We start from the raw sequence: 19,630 nt of genomic DNA, 5'->3' as shown, positions 1-19,630 counted from the left end.
CTCTGCAAAGCTCAATATCTGCCTCAGCCCTTCACCAGTATCTTTCTACTTTACCCTTTATCTGCACCATCATCATCCTTTTTGGTGTTTCGCCACAGACCTCACAGCAGCAGTGATGAGATATCCCTTTTAAGCTAAATCAAATGTCATTGCTGTTGACATAGATTTATTGGGTTGATGTTGATTTTCCAGGGCTTTTCAATATATGTGAAATTTTCAGCCAGCCCATTTTTAATATTACAGAAAAAAAATACATGTAGTTTGGGGCTTCTATGACTTATTGAAGTGATATTAAAATTATTTTTTATACTTAATAACTGTAGGTCACATACAATACTGCAGACCAACCTAAATATGATGTTATTGTGTTTTGGAAGTTTTTGTTTTGAGTTAATAGAAGTTTTCGGTGATACTGCATTGTAATAATGAAAATGTATTTATTTTTTTAGTTTTTATTTTAGTGTCTTCTCCTTGTTGCCACATAAATATGAAACCTGTCAGTCAGTCTGTTGTCTCTGGAGAGGTTGATAATGTAGCAACAAAGGCAGCCATTAATTAGTATTTCTGAAATCCCATTATCGCCTCTTCATTTGGCGTACATATAAACAAACAGTGTTGTTAAGATGATGCACTTCTTCCTGTCTGTGTGCACAGACTGTTTTTTGGCGGGGGTTTTGTATCTGAGGGCAGACATTTAACCTTTGGACCTGTGTTTCCGGCCAGGTCGGCTCTACAGTTAACTTTTGTTGAGTGTCAGAGCCAACATACTAACTGTTATATACATACAAGATAAGAAGTTATTTTCAGATTAGTGCAGTGGGATGAGATAAAAATAAACTCACACATTTTATAGTAAAAGCGGACGATTTATTTTGGACTACTAGAATACTTCTGATACATTTATAGTTCCAACAGAGGGTATAAATTTTATAGCCTCAGAGAGTCTACAGTATATTTAGAGTAGAGATACCCAATGTGGGGCAAAGTGTAAAAGTAAACTCTATCTAAATAAGTACTTAGCTTATGCCACTTGATGTCTTCATATCTCTCACAAAGGAGTCTGATGAGAGTTTTCTGAAAGGTCTTCTCGTGCCACAGCGAGCAGTATTAATGGTTCTGTTGCAAGCAACACGCTGTGTTTCAGAAGTGCCACTTTTTATAGGACAAGGACTCCTTTTCCTCTGGGCTTTTAGCGAAAAAAGGTCATCGGTCTTCTTTTGTAGTGTAATAAAACAGATGTTGCAATGCTCATGCAGATATATGGTTAAGCTATAGGTGACTCTCTAACACGTGTGCTCTGCTGTGGAACTGATACTTTAAGTAGTTGTTACCCAATGGCATCTTGAAATGTAGTTTGATTATTGGGTAACTAGCAGTATCCCTTTTCTGTAGTTGTCTTTTGAATTGCTGACTGGCTTTACTCCATAATCAAGCACTGTTTTTCTGTGCATTTTAAATCCATCATGTACTACATCTCATTGTTTTATTATGACTCGGCTGTGTGTGTATGCGATTCCTGTTACCAGGTTACTGCTAAGAGATTTTTGCTTTTGGCTCATGTCGTGCCTCATTGACGTCAGAGCTCTTTTTCCACCCTCTCAACTACGTTGCATATGTGTCATTTCAAACGGAGGGTCTTTTAGTGAGCATCTAATGAAAAGAGATACAACAACAACAACAAGGACCACAAGACACTGTGTCTTATTCTAAACAGTACTTTCCAGTGAGCTTACTAGGACTCAAGGGTTTCAAGTGTGTTCAACTGAGGAGAGTTTTCTCCAAGCATGACATCCCAGTGTATTTCAGACCCAGCAACACGCTCAGACAGAAACTGGTTCAGCCGAAAGACAAAACGCCAAAACACAAACTTAGCAATGTGGTGTATGCTGTACAGTGCAGCGAGGAATGCTCAGACCTCTACATTGGAGAGACCAAACAGCCACTTCACAAGCGCATGGCACAACACAGAAGAGCCACCTCCACAGGACAAGACTCAGCAGTCCATCTGCATCTAAAGGACAAAGGTCACTCTTTCGAGGATGCCAATGTTCACATTTTGGACAGAGAGGACAGATGGTTTGAAAGAGGAGTGAAAGAAGCCATCTATGTCCACTGTGAGCGACCATCTTTGAACAGAGGCGGGGGTTTACGACACCAACTCTCTGCCATCTATAATCCAGTTTTGAGATCCCTTCCCAGACGCCTTAACGCCCACTCACATCCTGGGCCATCTGACCTCAGGAATTCGCATGATAAGGTGGGGCCAGGTTTCACAATGAACACACCCGAAACTCTGGCTGATTGGGACCCACGCCTTGGCTCAGGCGATTAGAGGATCATCAGGGGGTCCTTTTGTCCCTCTGTGGGGGGATACTCCCACTAGGTTTATATCTGGGACTCTCCACCATTTGACCTTAGAACTGAAGAAGCTTCTCGGATGAGAGGTGAAACGTCTTCAAGCAACTTAAAGAAGTCCAGACGCTTTTCTTTGCAAGCTCCTTTGACTGTTCAACTGAACACACTTCAGTTAACTAAGGAGAGAGTTATATTTTTATACTCATTAAAAAATTTCAGTGTTAAAAGTTGTTTTTATCTGATTTTTGTGAAAAAGTAGCGTCACCACAAATGTCTTTTTTATTTTGCTAGGAAAATGAAAAATAGGTGTAAAGTTTATTGAAACATGTTCAAACATACATGAGCCGTATATAAGGCAAAAACAGAGCCTGTAAATCACCTGTTTCTTCAGGACAGTAAAGTGTGGTATACTTTCAGATACATTTCATCTATTGTGGATAGTTCTTTAGGCCTGTTATGTCTTCTGACGTCCTCCACATCTCCAGTTTCCTCAGATATTTGGGAATAACTGTGTTCTCATTGGCATTTTTTAATAGATTTAATAAAATAATATTTTTGCATTAGGCTGCTAGTAACAAAGTGCCTAAAAATACAAAATATATGTAATATAAAATTGTTTAGTTTTTTGTTATGTGTAGGCACAAAGTGGTTCAACCCTTTAATTAAATGTCTTTTTTATGCTTGACTGCCTCATTGGTCAGTTTTAAGTGGTTTAACAAAGAGAAGTGTATTCTTGTGAAAATGCTGAGGTATAAGGACTGGACTGAAAATTAGTCAGTACGCAGCAGATACCCAAAGAACTTTTAAAGACCTTCAGAAAGCCTAGATAACTATTGATGGACATGTTTTTTGGCACCAGTGCTTAGATGGTATTTTTTAAACTTGTTAGATCGATTGTTGAGAAATAGATTACATTATTATGCATTTTGACTTTGTTTGGCTTTTTTCTTGCACCTAGCATCAAAGCACCCCAACCTGTCTTCGCTTACTGTGAATTGTTCTTTTAAAGTCACTGCAGAGGCATAGCTGCCCTTGGAATTTATTCACCAGAAATTAACTTAGATTTCTTTGTCATCAGACATTTTATTTCTTCTGTTCAACATAATGGACATGATTTCTTTCAACATTTTATTCTCATGTATTTACTCTAAAAAATGTTTCCTTCTGTACCTGTTATTTAGCAGGAAATTGTTTTCCTTTTTTTCCCTTTTTTTTTTTTTTTAGCTTTAATTGCTTTTTATAACATTTGTGGTGTCATGATTTTACTTTACTATATATTTCATAGCAAATAACACAAATTCTGTGTACCATAGTGCCTCAAAACTGAGCTCAAACCACATACCTGTCATCAACTATGGCACGAACCACATGAAATAGGTCATACACTAAGCTGGCCTAATTTGGTTTGATCTAGTTACAGATCAACAGCGATACTAGTTATGATAAAGATTAGTAGAACCTCAAGCCATCGACTCCACCCTCGATGTTCTTCAGTGACCTTGCTTTCGTTCAAAACAGCTTCTGTGAGTTAGTTCGTGCAACAATCACTTTGCCCTTGTGCCCCCCTCCTCCTATTGTGCATGCTGTGCAGCCAACCCCTCCTGCCCAGGGGCGAGGACAGAGCAAAGCCTGCTGGGATGGGGGGGGTTAGCTGGCACAGTGCCACCTTCCCCCCGACTGCCCGGCCTGACTGGGAGCAAAGAGGGAGGCTGCTGTGTCTCAGATTGATGAGGACAGGTCTGTGGTCTGGGTATAGAGTGTTGCAGAACAGACGTCCTGCTGGCACATCCTGCCCTCTCTGCCGCACGCCCCCCAGCCCTTCGTACTCGCCTTATCGGAACTCCTAATTGTCCTTATGAATATTTTAGAGGCGAGCAGGAATGGGAGTTCAGGGTTGGGGGTATGGTTTCAATGGCTCTGACAGCTAATGATCCACTCAATGACCAGAGAAAGAGGGAGATGAAGAGCCTGAGATTGAAATGGTTTGAAGGATCTTGTGTTTGTTAGAGTTTGTTCAGTTTTTATGTGTGCCACTACTTTCACGTGGGCACAGGGTGCTTGTTCTCATTCTTTTTAATCTGTAGATAATGATGACATTGGTTTGCCTTTATCCTCAATTTGTAGTTTAATTCCCTCTTGTCTATACTGAAAATATGCAGTCCACTGATTGAGACTGTTCTCTCTGACTCTGGCAGCTAATAGCTTTGTCACATCAGTCATTCACCACAGTCTCAGAGCAGAAAGCTCTGAAGGGACTGCTCACTGCACAGCAATTACTCCTCATTCAGTAAAATCAATGGACTATATTAAATTGGGAATCTAGTCAACCAAATGCAGGTAATCATTTGCAGTAAAATATAAGAGGTTTGCCTGATGTCTATCTGTCTGTCACGATTTTATTTAACAAGCATTGCCACTTTCGACTTATGGTCCACTGACTTTGAGGCCTTACATCATTGTTGTCTTCCATTGTCACTACTTTCAGGTGGGATTGAATCGCACTATTTATGTTGTTTTTCTAACAGCTGCAAGAGAACAATGTCAAAGTGTAATGTAGGCAGTCAAGTTGCCCCCTCCTGTTCGCTCTTCCTGTCCACTGAGTAACTAGACAATGGACTGTGCTAAAGGAAGGACATGAATCCAGTCTCATATCCTGATATCACTCCACTCTGTAATGTTTAATGGTCATGAGATTAAACAAGATATGTCTGGGAATTACAGAGGACTCCTTATCTAAAATCTCCTTGCTCTAGTCTCACAGTATGTGGTAGGAAATGGAGAAAAATGGATTCCTAGTAACCCAGTGCTGGACAGTTTCAAACAGCGGCTAAAGACCGACCTGAGGAAGTGTTTATTCCCCTTGAGTGAAGACTACAGCACCACCAGAGAGGAAAGGGAACATGGCGGCACTGAAAGATTGTTAAGATGTTATATAAGAGCAGAAATATCCCTTAGTAGATAAAAGCCTTCCTATAAGCCACCTCCCCATGCTGATTTCCTAGTACGTTAACGCTCAAAGAAGCCCTTTGATAAGCACATTAGATGGAACGGCCTGGACACAATAGTGATGTCATGAGGATTAGCACGCTACCTTGCTTAGTGTAGCGGCGGACACAAGGGCTAATTCACAGCACTGCAGGGCAAGCGGGCCAAGATACCCGGCTGGAATGAGGTGAGGGGAGGCCTTAGGCACGGCAACCCGTTAAAATATGGCTTTTAACGGGGAGGCTTGAACAAACACTACGTGAATTAAACATTCATGATGTACTCCAGTTTATAACTACAGACTGTCTTTCCACAGAGGGCCTTGAATTGGAGCTGTGGTAAACCAGTCATAGGTCAGGCGGAGCTCTTCCAATAGTGAAACCTACTGTAAGTATAGCCTTTTGCCGTGATGCAGGCACAATAGAAGAGACTGCAGAAACAGCCTCTTCATGCCCTCCTTTCAGCCATCCCCCCCCCACAGTTTTGAAGTTTAGCTTTTATACCTAACCGCTATCTTTCTCCTTTCACCCTCCCTTCTATTCATGTACAGTAGAGTACAGTACATGAATAAGTTAAGTGCAGAAAGCTCTCTTGACACAAGAGAGGGAGAACATCAGAAAGAAATGGTTTTCCAAGACTCACAGCAGCAGAGTAAATTGCTTGGACCCATCTCACTAAAAGTACTTCTCAAGAAACAGGTGATGTAGGTGGCTTATGCAATAGTTTGGGTTTTATTTTTAACCCGTTGAATGTGAAAATCCTGCTTAAAAGTAAACCTAGGAGGCAGCATAGTGATGTAAACTGATGATCTGTCATGCCTAATGACACACAGAAACTGTTCAAAGTTCACTTATTTTAGTAGCAGTCCGTGTCATTGCGCAGAATTGAATCAAAAAGAGAATTTATATTGATATCATATCAAAATGGAACGCAAGGTGAGATCTAACTGCTCTGCTGCTTCCTGTGCTGAACATACAGTGCAAACATGAGGAGGCAATTACTGCGCTGAATGCTTCCCATGGTAACAACTAGGTTATTAGTCAGGGCTCAGATGGAAATGACGGATAAATGTTTTCTTCAGGACAGGGAAGCTTCAAGGCCTCCTGCAATGGAAAATATTTTTTAAGAGAAGTATCACAAAAGCAAACTGATGGACACACTTACTATAGATGCACTCTCAGACAATAGGACCCAGTAGGTTTTGTCATCAGCCACTCAGCCTCATTTTTATTTCAAGAGCCAAATTTCTATCAATACAGGTTTGGACCACTGTGAGAAAATAGCAGCTGGCCTTGTTCCCACTCATCTTTGTGAGCCTCTCAGGGCCTCGTGAATAGATTACACAAGTTCCCTTGTCTATAGCCTTTGTAACCTTCTCCCGCAACAAACAGGCCGTATCTTTCATCAGACATGGTACTGAAAATCCCAGCCTCAGCTGCATTCACGTCCAGCCAACTATACTTTCCAAAAAGTACGAACCCCAAAGCTTGATTCAACATTTGAGAGACATTTTAAAGCTGCTTTTAACAAGCTGTTCATAATGCGGAAAAGAGAAAGTGGGTTTTTTGCTTCCTAATCATGTATTTTCTTCCTTTTCCGTGTCAGAACCCTGTAGCGTCTTACACTGGCATGTAAGAACTAAGTTGGTCTGTGGTTGGGGGGCCTTCAGGGATACATGTGGTCCCTGCTATGGCTATGTCTCCGTGAGTGTGCCTCTGATTGGCTGGCATGGGGAGCCAGGTCTTGACAGGTGTTTGGAAGAGGAGCACCTGTTTGGCCATGTGCTCATTTAGTGATCCGTTTACTGAGAGCTGTAGGCAGTGTCTGTGGGGGGGCACCCGAAAACATGCCAAGTAATTTAAAAAAAGAATTACAGCCATGCTTTACTTGCACTTCAATATTGCATTCATTAGAACAGTACAGAGATGAACTGTTGCACAACACGACACCTTCTAGTACATCTCTTTGAAGATAATATGTATTGTAGTGACTCGTGTCATGTATCATAAAACACATCTGAGTCCCGCCTGCCCTTGACTGCTATTTGGTTCTTGCTCGCCCACTCTGCTTCTGCTACCCCTCCCTAAAAGGCTTGGACTAGTGGGTGTGGTGTACTGAAGGTTGGCCAGGCTTGTTGTGAAAGTGGAGCAACCCTGCCCATCTCGCACAGCCATGCCCGACCAATCCGACCAAGATATTCCCATAATGAGCAGGTTGGAACTTAAATTAGCAGGTTGAGATCAGATCTTTGGCTCACTGGTGGAGAAAGTGCATAGCTTAACCCCAGTAAACACAGGCCTTTCAGGACACTAACTAAAGGGGGTTGCGTTCAGTAAACAGGAAATGAACCAGCAAGGCGTTTTCTTAGAATGAGAAGAATGCCTCCACTCTGTACCACACCAAACAGTAATGCATCTGTGGTACAGTGCTGGTCATTCATTATCCAGAGGACTTCTCTCTCTTGCGCTCCTTTGGGCACTATGTACACTTAACGTTTAAAGAGATGTGGGTGTTCTTTTGTTGTTGTTTCTTTCTTTCTGAACTTCCTCATTTCGATCTCAGCTATGCACAGCTTAATTTCTCTCATTGCATGTTGCATACCAACATTGTTACTGGGTTTTAAAATATACATCCCTCAAAAAGAAAATGTACACGAAAACTGGAGGAGCAGTCGGGTGTTTAAAGTGGTCTAGTTTTAATGAGAAATTGTATTATGCAGGAGTCTCATACAACACAGGTTTTAGGAAATGTGACTTACACTGAGGTTGTGGTGAGAACTGCTAGGTTAGCCACATTGTCTGCACAGACCTAAACGTACTGTCACATCGCTGTCAGAGGATGTAGCAGCTGTAGAAACCCCCCCTCCCCCATTCCCCTCACCACATTTACACACACACACACACACACAACGTACAGACATTGCACATATGCACCGCACACTCCTACTCACATAGTTTCTGTTTTTCTCTCTCTCACACACACAGACACACATTTTCCACTTTGCTGCATGATGAAGACCAGAAACAAGAGAGTAAGGTCTCATTAGTGTGTGTAGGTTCCTTTCCTCTGGTGTGCACTGTAACCCCTACATCCACAGGAGTCAGTGACCTTCCTGTAGACACGAGGTCTTCAAGATGGGGCAGGGTGCTGCTGTGGACCTGCAGCAGCCTGATAGAGAAGTCTTGGGAGCCTCGCATAAATCATGTTTTGATGTACACTGCCTAGATATCACAAACTGTCACATGCTGTCAGCAAGTCTTGTTAACACAGCTGTAATGAGGAGCAGAGAATAGCCTGTATGAAAGTGAGCAAAAGAGCTTAGTTTCATGGCATGTTTCTTACCTCGCTAAAGTTAGAATAGGCTCTTTATAACATCACACTGGACCACCTTATGTTGCTATAATTTCTCAATGACCTGCACAAATAAGCATATGTAACCAATTTTTGATAATCGCACATTCATTAACTTTGATCAGAGTATGCAAGTGCCAACCATACTAATTTGCAGACTAGGTGTGCTCAGCTGTAGAGTCGTTTTGTGCAGGGCATTCTAATAAATGTGAAAGATATAGCCATGCACATGCATAGGCTGTGGGGACAGGAATGGATACAAGAAAAGAAAAAGGGAGTTTCCAGGTGAAGGGTGAATTGGTGAAAGTGACTTTTCCAGTTTATCCTTGTCTTCCACACTCTAGCCCACTGTGTTTGTAAATTGTTTTTCTGATTTTCTGAAAAGAAAAAACAGAGTAGAATATTTTCACATGTAATTTGGTTTAAAGTACAGTACTGGTCAAAGGTTGCAGGTACATTTGCGAATGATTACCTTGACAAAAAGTGCAAAGATTTTAAAAAGTTATCTATTATTCGACCTTAAAATGTTAGCACATCTATGACATAGCCTTACACAGAGTTTCTCCAGTTATTCAGCTGTGAGATTATCTCAAGCATCTTGAGGAACTTACCACTGTTTGTCTGAAATTGGGTTACCTCAGTGTCTGCTTTATACTGTATATTTAAAAACTGGGCATCAATGTGCCTTAAACCTACATTCTTTCTAATGGCGAGCAAGGGGGTGGTGCTCATCTGGTTGCAAAAATAAAATCCTATTGTACGGAAGTCTATTATTAAGTTGTCCTACTGCCTACTTTATTTATTACCTCAGTAAGCGTTTTTTCCCCCTATGCGATTATGATCTCGATTGCTAGTTTCAGGCCTTATTTACCATAACGTGCTGTTTTATTTCATAAATTCTAGCCGAGTAAAATTGGCAGTAAAGCAGGTTATGCTTTAGGGAGTGGTTACTTTATGACATGTGACACTTTATCAGCCATATCCACCTCTATAAGATGGCAGCGGCCAAAGTGCTTAGTCTGTGGCTTCAAAATGAGTCCACAAACCAATGGGTGACATCACATTGGCTTTTTTATAAATACAGTCTATGGCATCTTCTGTCTCTTCGTTTGATCCTAGACTGACTCAGTGATGTTGTATGGGGGCCATACCATCTGTTACAGACCTGTTGTTTTTCTCAGCACTGAAGACATGTATTTATGGCTGACTGTGTCTGTAATGCTACAGAATTATTTTGTGACAGATCAGTTTCCTCCTAATGTTAAGCATTAGTATAAAAATGTACAGTTCTGATGTTCATAAAACTTTTGCACAGTGTTGTATATAACAGGTAACAAGCAACATAAACACAGGACTACTTCTTGTACATTGTTTCTTTTCAACTGTGCAATTTCATTTCAGAAATTGAGAAACAAAGGCCATAATGACTGTGCTAGTCCTGATCCTGATGACTGTTTTGGGCACAGCCCCCTCATGGATGACCATTTCGGCAAACTAAGCGAAGACAGTGATTTAATGTACAAGCGCTGCGGTGTAAGTACTTCCTTTGTCCCCTGCTGTTTTGTGTTGATTCCTGTCTTTATGTTGATGTTCACTACAGGCGCTAAACAAGAAAGAACACAGAGGTTGTGATAGCCCGGACCCCGATGCCTCATATGTCCTCACTCCTCACACAGAAGAAAAGTATAAAAAAATTAATGAGGAGTTTGATAATATGATGAGAAATCATAAAATCGTAAGTACTGTAAATGCAATGTTCTTGCTTGGCTTTGTGGCACAACGGATTTTTGGCTCTTTTTTTTCTCCATTTAACTCTTTCCTCTTTTTGTTGTCCCTCCGAAGATTTCCGTTAACTTCTTTCAGACCTACACTAAAGATTAATGCCCCCTTTACTGGGTGTGCATTTGTTCCTTACGTTGAGTTGTTTTGCCGCTGATATTTTGGCACACCCTGATAAGATCACATTTCATTAACAGATGAAATGTTGCATGCTTCTGCTAGAAAGATTACACCCTAGTATCATGGTCATGTTATCACAAATCAAACTGCAATCACTATCTCAACATAATGAATTTACAGTAAATACCCTAAGAGTAATGTGAGTGTTTATTATAAACAGTTGCAGATCCTTTAATTTAAGGGTGTTTTTTTTGCCATCTCAATCCAGATTTCTATTCGATTGGTAAAAAAATATATATTTTTTTGTCTCCGTAGGACCTTAATAATCCAACATTTTCATTCTTCTTTTCAAATTATATCTCTTCATCGTTACACTGCACTAATATTTACACCGTCCCGTTCCCTTCTCCAAGTACCACACTGGCTCTGTCTTTCAAGATATCACAGATCTCTTGTGATCTTATCACACGTGACAATATTAGACTTGTGCAAGAACATAGTGCTTACTAAGAAGCAGTTGTTTTCTCTATGTTCCTGACATGAAGAGCATCACTTTGCCATTAACAAACTAATGATAACACCCAACTGGCTCACTGGATAATGCTATAATGAAATGTTCTCACTGCCACCTGTCATTCTCACTTAAAGCTTTGCACAGTCAGCACTTTGTGGGTAAATGCAAATGAGTTGTGATTCTTGTAGCTGTCTGGGTTGCAAGTCCCCACCACCGCTGTGTGTTTTGCAGAGAAACACATTACACAATGGTGTTTCAAAAGGAAAATCTATGTGTCTAGTGCTGACTGCTGCAATGCACAGTGATCACCTGACAGCATGTTTTTATATTTTGGGTTTTGTAAGTTATTATTTGTGTATGTTGTGGTATTACTTGAAGATTTGTGTGTATTCTCTATGTATGATGTTAATGAGAATGATGGTTATGAATGTTTATTAAAGTACCATGAATAAATATTATGTGATGTATACTATAAAGCATACAAAGCCGACAATGTAGGAGGTCTCCTTTGCAGTACTTCAATCTGCCCTGCCTGCCTGTTTTGTGAATCTGTTTATTAAAGCTAACCTTCAAGTGGAGCTTGCTGTTAATGATGCCATGACAACCAGTGACTCATCAGACTCATCGGAGCTTGGATTTTTAGTGTAATCTGTGTAAATATTTGTGTGTTTGTCTCCCTCTTCTAGCCCACAGCATTGCCTCAGCAGAACTTCTCCATGCATGTGGCAGTGCCTGTATCCAATCCTAATGCCATGTACCAGGCAGGAGGGACTCTGGGCAGCCAGGGCCTGGCAGCCGCCACAGCTTCTCTGAGTGAGAGTGGGATGCTGTCCCCTCCACAGGCCTCTCTGCACAGGAATGTTGGCTCTGGTGGAGGATCCCAGAGGCCCACCAGTGCAGGCAGTGCAGGTCAGTGGATAACAATCTCACTTCGATTTTTGTTAATGGTGGTTAAGGCAGTTTCCCACCAAATTGATACAAGAGTCGGTCTCACCAACATCAGAAATATTATCAAAGTTTTATTTGCAATAGTTTGAAAAGAGTAGCTCAGCAAATTTGGAAATTGCTGTTTTTGACTTTTCAGAATTTGCTGAGGAGATCAGTATCACTCTTATATCCCTGTTGAACATGGAGTTGGAGGCCAGAAGTTTGTTAACCTAGCTTAGCATAAAGAGTGGAGACAATGGGTAGCAGCATGCAAGTTCACTTAATTTTATAAGCGGGATATATGTTGTGAAGAATCGACATACAAATTAATCTTGGATCCAATCAATTTTCCAGACTTGTCGGCTTTATTTGTAAAAAAGCATCCTGGCCCCTTTGATGGAAATTGTATCAACAACATTTATGTATCACTTTTACTGTTTCAAATAAATACATGCCAGTTAACGTTATGGGATTGGTATGCTCACAATTAAGACCGATCTGCAACAGAACAACCCAAGAAAGAAAAAGAAAGTTCAGACATTAGCAGACGTTTGAGGACAAGCGCAGACTTTTGGCTAAGAGACGTAAGTAAAAAGAGAGGCTGCACACAGGAGCAGGGGGGATATGAGGACAGGGTGCACAGAGAGGCAAGGGAATATGAGAGGTGGGAATGGGGCACACACATGGCAGTGTGGACGGAAATGCTGGAAGCTCTGGGGCTAGATATTGAGATGCAGTCCCATCTCAAGGGTACAGGGAAAAAAAAACAATAAATGTGACCTATGTCTGAATGACAGAGTTCAGGCACTTGACAAAGCCAATAATGTTGCATACTTCAGATAGATTAGAGAAAACTTGACTGATCTAGCTTTTACCTCTTTAGTTTCATATGCATAAATAGGTTTGCGTTATCTAGGTTGTCCACATTTAACCTCTGAGTGGTCTCTATCTCAAATGGTTTTCAACTTTTTGTCCAAAATGGTCTCCAGGGTAAGTGAGCTAATGTCAAGTCGTCATTCAACACCTCTTATCTGATCTTTGGTGGATATATTTTTTTCACATCCTCTGAGATGCTCATTGTTACACCTTTTACTGTATCTGCATAGTGGAAAAATGATGTCAGTGACACTAGTACTGGTATGACTGGTTGGACTCAGTCAGTTCGGTTGGCTTTTGCAAGATTTCACTACAATGCCTTTGATGGGAGCACATGCAGCAAGGTGTGAAATGCCTCACTGACATTTGACCACATATCAGTAGTAACATGTTCTTGTTTACTGGGGGTATACTAAATGATAATTTTCTAGAATAACTCATCCCTTGTGATTAATAACTGTAAAGCATTTATCTTATTTTTAGATGATTCTGGTGGCATGCTAGCATTATATTCTTTTGACCTAAGTGCATTGCTTAAATGTGTGTGAAACATCACTCAGAGGTGCACAAATTCAGAATTACACAAGTAACCGTTTTCTGAACGTGCCTCCTCACAGTGGAATGCTGCTTTCCTCATCCTCGACTTGATAAACAAGCTGAAAACAAACAAGTTGCTCTCTTTAATCACATATTGAAAATTCCCTCACCATAAGGACCCTGGCAGAGCACGTTCTACTCTTTCGTGCACTGTGAAGATAGAGCTACATGACATTTTCATGTCTGGTCTGCCATCTCCATCACATGCTCTGCTAGCTTGCAGAAAGATGCAGATGGTTAATCATATCACTCTGTGCATCTTATTAGGTGGCATGCTGGATACCACAGACCTTTCAGTGCCAAGTGGTGCGGGCTCCAGCCCAGCGGGTAAGTCCTTCTGGAGAGATTCATTAGCTCTCTGTAGCTCTGCCCAACAGGCTTCCTGCTTAGCAAATGAGCTGGATAGTAGCATATCTATTTGTGATTGGCTAAAGACAGTCGTCAGTACCACTGACTGATTGGTTTGACTGTCTTTCCATTGCATGCAAAGGGCACACATGTCCTCTTAACAGAGAGCATGCACAATATGCTTGGTAAACGCACGTTTGAGAGATGGGAAATGGTTCCACAGCATTAAACCCTGTGTGGTGTTTGTACTTCAAAGCGGTAAAAGAGTGGGGCAATTAGCTGTCTTACTGACACGGGCAGGTAAATAAACCCAGTGTTTCCTTTAAACTTGTCGCCTCTACACAGTTCCCTCTTCTCCTGTTTCCTTCCCGTCTATTGACAGGTGCATCTGTTCCCCCCTGACTGCCCTGGCAGCCCTTATAAGGCTGGAGAGGGTCTGTAAGATGCCTAGACCAGCATAACCCTGTAGGTATTCAGGCCATGTCATTCCACTAAGTCCTCAGTACACAATGACCGGACAGCCTGTCATGAGTGAAAAGTGTCGTGTGACACGTGGAGGCAGATGGAGTTTTAACTCTTTCCTTATTTTGTTTAGCAAACTGGCAAACTGCATGACATCAAAGGTAATAACAATTTGAAGAACACTAGGATATAAGCTTTAAGAGATTTTAGGCTCGGCCTTAGTCACAGAGTTTAAAGACCACCAAAAAGAAAGTGCTCGGTTGGTTTTAAGTTTGGGTGTGGCACCAGGTCAGGGTAAAGTCAGGAGCCTCTGCCAAGGGGCGTCAGCATTTGGCACTGTATGGGCATGTTGCAGCTGTTGTTTGCAACAAGTGTGTAGCAGAGCATAGGCTACGAGGAGGACTAACTTCTCTAGCCCTGATGTCAGATGACCATTCCTGAAATGCTTATGATTTTCCCAAGTAGCCGCAGTGACCACAGTAGAGGCATTTCAAAGCAGCCAGATGGAAGATGTGTTGTGTGATATCTTCTCCCCATTTAATAGTTTTAAGTACTTTCAAACTTTTTTTTCTAAGTTAAGCAAAAGGCAAATTATTTTTATCCCATTCAACTATTGGAGTGTGATAGCCGCTTTATTTATTAGCTTTTTGTGTAAAATTTCTCCATCTTACAGGCGCACGTACTGTATATGCATGCACGATACCACAGCGAACATCACTGGCAACATTTTCTGGCAGATAAATGTCAGTTGTTCTCTCTAAAATAAGCCATCTGTTGTTCTTGTCTAGTTTCTCATTCAGATAATGGCTTGAAAGCTAATACACCTCCACAAACCAAACTGCTTCTCTTTAAGCCTCATTTTATGTGATTGAGTAGTGTGTGTACTTCACTGAGTGACAGTGCATCGCTTCTTACAACAGCTCATACAATAACACCTAATTACAAGCTCTGGTCCTTGACTGGTGAGAAAGTTGTGGTGAAAACGAAGGATTCAGGAGAGTGCTCTCTGGTATGCAGTATGGTTGCGAGCTGTATACATGCCTTCATTAATACTGAATGATTGCAAGGTCTTGAAACACATTTTCAAAGTTTGTTTGCATGCCCACCAGATGTCATTAAGTAACAGGCTCAGTGGTGCCGGAGTTTGTTTTCAGAAAGTTGTTTTTCTTTGTTGTAGTTTTACTTTATTAATCTTAGGCTGCTTGGATGTCCGCAGTTGCTGAATAATGAGGGATACTTTCCAACGTCAAATGCGTGTTTCAGTTTTTCTTCAGTCTAAAATTTTTATGGGGCGTGAACAGTTATTCCATCTGACTTCATTCTTAGCAGTTACACTTGGGACATCCTGTCTCAAATTAGTTTGCTGAGATACAACAAAAGGACCGCAGGCTACATGGCATCTAGCTATTATTGGAAAACTGCATTTGGAGCCCCTTGATTCACTTCTATCATTTCTTCTCATTCATCAAGACTCCCCCCTCCCTTTTTTTTTTTTTTTTGCTTGAGCCTGGCGCGTGTGGGATGTTGGACACAATAAGTCACAGTGTTTTCTTTCCCCAAACTTAAAATGAAAACCGAATGTTTCACTTGTAAACACAGGGGTTTATGTAATACCCCTTACCAGACCATTTTAATAATTCAGAACAATGAACAGAAACCAAACAGCTTTCAGCGTGCACAGGTTTCAGTCAGAGAGGATTTACCAGCACAACCGATCTGTTAAGAGAAGTCTGAATATAGAATGAGAGCAGAAAAGCCCGGTGACATGCCCTATGCTGAAGGCTTGGTCTTAACTTGTGTCTGTTACCTTGGATCCCATTGAACTTTGCCGTGTATTTGTTCAGACGTGTTTTCATCCTCACTTATTTTCAAAGAATTATTTCCTTCACTCATCGTCAGACGTATGAAGTCATAATCAAACTCACATTGCACACATAAGCAAGTCAGGTGGGTTATTCCGTGTCTAAATGAGCCAGTAAACACAAGACTGTGGGTCTTTGTGTCTCCGACCGGTAATGAAATCGCCAATAGTGTGACACAAATGTATTTTAAATGAGGTGGCGAAAGGACATAACTGAAATGTTAATAGATACAGTGTGACAATATTACAATTTAAGTCATGTAGAATTAGAAATATTACAACAGGAACGCTGTGAGTTTTTCTTTTACGTTTCTGAGAATATTCACATTTGGAAAATAGAGAAAGTGTTCTTCATTTTTTGCCTCCTCGATTGTAACATTTTTACAAATGCTCTGCCAGGGTCCTTATGGTGAGGGAATTTTCAATATGTGATTAAAGAGGGCAACTCGTTTGTTTTCAGCTTGTTTATCAAGTCGAGGATGAGGAATGCAATACACATATACACTACATCAGCCTATGAGTAAGCAAGATGACTTATCAGTGGATGTCTACATTTTTAACGACTTTAAAGTAGAGATGGACCGATCCGATATTACGTAGCCTATCGGTATCGGTCTGATACTGACGTAAATTACTGGATCGGATATCGGAGAGAAATAAAAAATGTAATCCGATCCATTAAATATCAAAAAAGCACCTCACAAAACTTGCGACACGGCGTAACTCAGCTCATAACCGTAGCACGTCGGAGCAGTGTGCTCACGTGATAGAGCGGCTGTGTGTATTTGTAGCCTCCCTACCAAACCAGCATTTCATCTCCGAGGAAGTGATCCCAGAGAGAAGTAAAGCAAGTCTGTAAGTTTGTCTCTGAATGTTTGTAAAGCATTCCCACGTTAAGGTTAACAACCGATATATGGAGCGAGTGCCTCTTCTCTCTCCCTCCCTCTCCTGTTGCTACTTCAATCATGAAACTGCTCAATGATCAGCTGATCGGCTTTTCTGCCGCGAGTCCGTCTCTCTTCTTTGTTTTTGGCCCACTTTGCACCAGAAAGAGGAAACCAGCGGCTGAACAACAGCAACACGTTTAACCTTGATAAGCTGTTGTTAGAATTTATTTAATACTACTTTCTACACCAGGATCCTTTTCTACGTAGCTGATGGCTGGTAACTGTGCAGGGGCGGATCTAGCAAAGTTTAGCCAGGGGGGGCCGATAGGACATTAACAGGGAAAAGGGGCACAAAGACATACTTTTCTTTCTTATTCTCATTTAAAATGTCTAGCTTTTAATAAATAATTATCTGAATCTTACACCCAAATTTTTAATCTGATGTAAAATATGTAGAAGTCCATTACTGTATATAGTAACTGTTAAGTCTAATATACCCTAGTAAGCTATAGTACTTTTTCCTTTGGGAAGGTACCATCTGTGCAGTCTGCAATTCTGTTGAAGAAAGATGTTGAATCTATTTAATTATTCTTGAAAAATAATTTAATTCTGTGCATTTTTTTTCACACTGCATCAAATTAAAGTTGATTACGTCGATTAAGCATCATGAGGTGGGGGGTGGTTCCCTATTTTTTTTTTTGCTGGGAGTTTGCAACCCTATTAGTTAGGTTGCTTAATATTTCTGCTAAGTACTCTTTAAAATGCCAGAATAGGGAGGATGGAGTAGGTTTAAGTTTATTAGATTGATCAGTGTTGCTGAACTATGAAATATTTTGTGGGCAGTGTATTTTTTACATACAGGTATAACAGAATAGCTTTAGTGTTGTTGTTTATTTAAACTTGAGTATGAACTTATACAAAATGCAGCAAGATATTAAAAAACAGTTTTATTGATTAAAAAACACACTATATCGGATTCATATCGGTATCGGCAGATATTCAAATTTATGATATCGGTATCGGACATAAAAAAGTGGTATCGTGCCATCTCTACTTTAAAGTAGGCTGTTTTTAATAATGAAAGTTTGTTTCCATGGCACAAAAAGGACATACTTAAACAACATAATAAACCAACTATAACACAAGCCAGTCAAGCCGAACGCTCGCGTTACCTGCATATGTGCAATCATTTCTTTTCATGTGAAAAGACTCTGTACTCTAATCTCGTGATCCTTTCTATCTTTTCCTTTGCTATTTGTTTATTTTTTTTAACTTGTGTGCTTGTGCTGTGGCCACTATGAATGATGTGATATTCTTGTGTCAAACAGCTGTGGAGATTTTTCACTGATAAATAAACCATCATTGCCACCAACAGAACCTTAGTGCTAGTATGACTACAAGTGCTAAGAATATGCAAGTTGTATCTTACGTAGCTTGCAGGTATGAAACAAACATCTCTGAAGGAACCTTCTTGCAGTTTTAGCAAAGCTGCAACCTTAAGCCTGAAGTGTTTTCAGACAAAAAAACAGTTAAACCAGATTAATAAAATTAAGCAGATTATCAAGAGAAAGACATAATGAAATATATATAGATAAATGTATAAATATATATGCAAGTGCATGAAAACATAAAGCATACATGGAAATTTAACCCACAAACATTATTGTAATGTGGACACATTTTAAAACATCAGTTATGAATGAATGAATCCTTTATTTAAACAGCCTATTTGAGCTGAAGATCAATGAGCTACATAATAAAACAATACATTATGCACGCAATTGAGAAAAACATATGCAAGTTAAATTTGATGTTAAACCAAGAAAAATCATTTATGTCTTCTTTTGGCTATATATATGTGTGTCACCAGATGATGCATTACATTATTACTTGATATATGTTTTGAGTCGGATTTTTGATATGATTAGGGAATAAAAACAAACTAAACCAAAGCAAGGATTACATTTTGATATTTTACTGCAAAGCATTATTAGAAAACAATGTTACGTCAGACAGTTTTGGCTGCGAAGGTTGGCCTCCAATGCTGCAAGACAAATCTCTGATGTGAAAAAGGCCTTTAGTCATCTCCATCGTGTTGTTTTTCCTCAGCGTTACAAGGCAGACTTCTGTCAAAGTAAAATATTCGAGCTCACTGATTGCTATCAGCGAGGTCTTTATTTGCCAAATTGCCAAATTGAAATCCATTTCTTTACATGAAATTCTATTTGCACTCATTGCTCCTCATTCCCACTGAATGACTTCTTCCATGCTTTTAATCAGGCTCGCTATTTTTGGGGCTTTGGACATTTAATCTGCTAATTCTGTAAACATTGTTGTCTTGCAGCAGCGTAGTCTTATATGATCAAAGTGAAGGCTGATGGCAGTAGCTGCTTGCATATACTGTTGATTCAGCGGTGAGATACTATTGTGCACTTCATAACTGTTTATTTGACCTTGAATTGTTGCTGGCCTTATCTGTAGTCAGACGGGCTATTGTTCCATTATGTTCCTATGTAAGAGTCTACTTGTTGCGCACACACTTTGTGTTTCACTGGGATAAACTGAACA

General features: G+C 40.3%; 1 protein-coding gene across 8 annotated transcripts in view; it reads left to right on the top strand.

Moving 5' to 3' along the window:
- Positions 1–19,630, top strand: part of mef2aa (myocyte enhancer factor 2aa) — a 68,372-nt gene that overhangs the window by 39,573 nt on the left and 9,169 nt on the right. For 5 of the 8 annotated variants that reach the window (XM_082538441.1, XM_082538444.1, XM_082538439.1 and 2 more), the window contains exons 4-5: positions 10,292–10,426; positions 11,791–12,013. In XM_082538441.1, the coding sequence (XP_082394567.1) occupies positions 10,292–10,426; positions 11,791–12,013 (358 nt within the window). Of the gene's footprint in view, positions 1–10,092; positions 10,225–10,291; positions 10,427–11,790; positions 12,014–13,771; positions 13,832–19,630 lie in introns of all 8 variants that reach the window. The other 3 variants (XM_082538445.1, XM_082538443.1, XM_082538446.1) reach the window with 2 other exon arrangements.

This window comes from Aulonocara stuartgranti (genome assembly GCF_965226115.1).
Source record: "Aulonocara stuartgranti genome assembly, chromosome: 7".
Classification (NCBI taxonomy): Eukaryota; Metazoa; Chordata; class Actinopteri; order Cichliformes; family Cichlidae; genus Aulonocara; species Aulonocara stuartgranti.
This window is presented reverse-complemented; position numbering and strand designations above follow the sequence as displayed.